The sequence below is a fragment of the Nothoprocta perdicaria genome, unplaced genomic scaffold (genome assembly GCF_003342845.1).
Source record: "Nothoprocta perdicaria isolate Ctin4 unplaced genomic scaffold, notPer1 scaffold_29, whole genome shotgun sequence".
NCBI classification, from domain to species: domain Eukaryota; kingdom Metazoa; phylum Chordata; class Aves; order Tinamiformes; family Tinamidae; genus Nothoprocta; species Nothoprocta perdicaria.
In genome coordinates this window covers 3,665,275-3,668,309 of record NW_020455521.1, presented here as the reverse complement: position 1 = coordinate 3,668,309, position 3,035 = coordinate 3,665,275, and the positions used below count along the sequence as shown (strand labels likewise).

Sequence of the window (3,035 nt, the reverse complement as noted above, 5' to 3'; positions counted from 1 at the left end):
GAATTCCCATTGGAACTGATAGAAGTTTTGTGCTAAATCAGTAGTTTTAGGCACTGGATTGTAAAAAAAAAAAAAAAAAAAAGATATTCTGCCCAGCAGGAACCTAATCCTTTAGCATTTACTTAGGCAAACTTTGTCTTTGAAATCCTTTTCAAAATCTGTCCCAGTTTTCATCAGGAGTTATGCCTGAATAGTATTACAGGATCGGGCTTCAAATGTAAGGGCAATAAAATTTAAACATACTTAGGCTGATCTTCCCTTAATCCTGAGGTATAGAATGTGAGTTAGAGGAGGAAAGAGCTCTAGCTTTAGCCCCTTCCTTCTTGCCTTCAGTGCTCTATGACTGATTTCTCTATGTGTTCTTGTATCATTTTGTTTTTCAGCCCTACTGGTTAGACCAGGCTGCTGCCAGGATGGGGCCCCTAGCAGCAATAGGCGAGGAAAATCAGACAGATGAAATGAAAATGGAGCTGTTCACCAGGCTGTACTTGCCAAGGTTCACCACACCCCTCAATGAACTGGCTCTTGACCCRAAACCAGAACTCAAGGACAGCACCACGCTGGTTGAAGTGCAGATCATCCTCATCTTTGCTTACTGTTCCATCATCCTGTTGGGAGTGATTGGGAACTCCCTTGTGATCCATGTGATCATCAAGTTCAAAAGCATGCGCACAGTGACCAACTTCTTCATTGCCAACCTGGCYGTGGCTGACCTGCTGGTGAATACGCTGTGCCTGCCCTTCACCTTAGTTTACACGCTGTTGGGTGAATGGAAACTGGGCCCAGTCCTGTGCCACCTGGTGCCGTACGCCCAGGCTCTTGCTGTGCACGTCTCCACTGTCACTTTGACTGTGATTGCTTTGGATCGTCATCGCTGCATCGTCTACCACCTGGAAAGCAAAATTTCCAAGCGGATCAGCTTCCTGATCATAGGAGTAGCCTGGGCAGTCAGTGCTCTGTTAGCAAGTCCTCTGGCCATCTTCCGTGAGTACTCACTGATTGAGATCATTCCTGACTTCAAGATTGTGGTCTGCTCTGAAAAGTGGCCAGGGGAGGGGCAGCTTAACTACAGCACCATCTACAGTGTCTCCATGCTTCTGATCCAGTATGTGCTGCCTTTGGCAGTTATCTCCTATGCCTACATCCGTATTTGGACCAAACTCAAGAACCATGTTAGTCCYGGGGCAGGGAATGACCACTATCACCACCGGCGGCAGAAAACCACCAAGATGTTGGTGTGTGTGGTTGTGGTGTTTGCTGTCAGCTGGCTGCCCTTTCACACCTTCCAACTGGTCAGTGATATTGACAGCCAGGTGCTAGACCTGAAAGAGTACAAACTGATCTACACAGTKTTTCATGTCATTGCCATGTGCTCGACCTTTGCTAACCCCCTCCTCTATGGCTGGATGAATAACAACTACAGGACGGCCTTCCTCACAGCCTTCCAGTGCGAACAGCGGTTGGACTCCATCCACCCTGAAGTATCAGCTGCTTTCAAAACCAAGAAAAAACTAGAAGCAAAAAATAGTAGCTTCCCTGGAGACTCTTTCTCACAACCTACCAATGTCTAAGACGGCTGACTTGAGAAAAGAAATGACTATCTTGTGGACAGAGACATAAGTCTGTTTTAACCCATGCATTTTTAATGCAGAGTTTTAATCATACATGGTGAAAGAAAACTAGCAGTAAAGTCAAGGCAGGTAGTATGATTGAAGGGGAGTTGATTGACATCAACAATATTTAACTATATAACTCCAAAGAAACAGAAGAGTGAGAATTKGTTTATGGCTGTAGTGTGGTAGGAGGGATTCCTCATTCCCATCCCTCCCATCTCTTTTGGTAAGTGCAGGTGGCAGAGTTTGCTGGTTTTGCCACTGGAAGACAAACAGCTGAGTTGTAACATGGGAGTACTGATGGTGGAAGCAAGAAACTGTTATTTCTTGGAGGAGAACAGAACAGGAGAGAGGTTGCATGTGCAGAATATGGAGAGCAGAAGGTGGTCAGAAGAACAAAGCTTATCTGGAGACAATGGGCTGCACGGGTTAAAGTTCCCACTTTTCAGATCCATCCTCTGCCATGAGTATGTTTTGTGAAGAAAAGGGAATTAAGAAGAGAAATTTTGCTGTTTTTGACTTGTACTGAAATGCTTCAAATAGAACATTCTAAATGGGTTGGGGGGAGGGTGAGGGGAGGAATTAGATTCAATGTAAAGTTTCTAACCATACTGAAATGTGACGTTTGGTCAATGAAGTTGAGTAAAAACTCACTCCTTATCAAGTTATGCTGATTGAAAACAGTCCAAGTCTGGGCCCTGATCGCTCATGCCCTGCATATCCTACCTTAYATTATGCACTTGAAACAGCTCGGAAAACACAGCACTTAGAAGTGGTATTTGAAGGGCATGCAGGGGATGTAGGCTCGGGTCTTCCATGAGCACTTCATAAACTGAAAGAACTGCCAATGTTTTAATTTTCAGCCCTGCTTAAATGTCTAATGTGTTATTAACTCCACAGGCTTTGAACTGTTGCTGCTTTCTCCCTGGATAATAGAATAGGAGATAATTTTGATYCTCTGGAAAGGCTGCTAGATGGTAATGTGTTTTTCCTTGTTGTGGTTTTATGTCACACACTCATGTTGTCTTGCAGCTTTTCCCATCCTTAGCCTTTGTAAAAACTAAGAACATCTGAATGAGTGTAACTTAATAACAGCATGCTAAGTTCATGTGATAACTTACCAGTTATTCTGCATGCTGTAGTTAACTGTTAAATTCCTTTTTTTGGTCAGGTATAAAATTTTAATCTGTTTACTGTGTTGTATGCAGCAATGTTCAGCTCTTGTGTCCTGGTTTAGCCTCTTTAAACTCTTTAAAGAGATAAAGAAAATTTCAATCCACGTTTATTCTAAGCCGCCCTCTTGCTTATCTAGAATAAAACTGTGATACTTTCACTTAGAGACTCTTTTCATAGCTGCATTTTAACTGCCTTCTTTTTTCTCCTCTATTTCTCTCTGTTGCTAAATTAATTGTGTACTCTTAC

The 3,035-nt window shown here is 43.1% G+C and overlaps 1 protein-coding gene across 1 annotated transcript; it reads left to right on the top strand.

Moving 5' to 3' along the window:
• The first annotated feature begins 403 nt into the window (after positions 1-403).
• Positions 404-2,775, top strand: NPY2R (neuropeptide Y receptor Y2). The gene has a single exon (XM_026041668.1). It carries the CDS (start codon positions 414-416, stop codon positions 1,569-1,571), a length of 1,158 nt encoding a protein of 385 aa, XP_025897453.1. The 5' UTR covers positions 404-413; the 3' UTR covers positions 1,572-2,775.
• Positions 2,776-3,035: the final 260 nt, after the last annotated feature.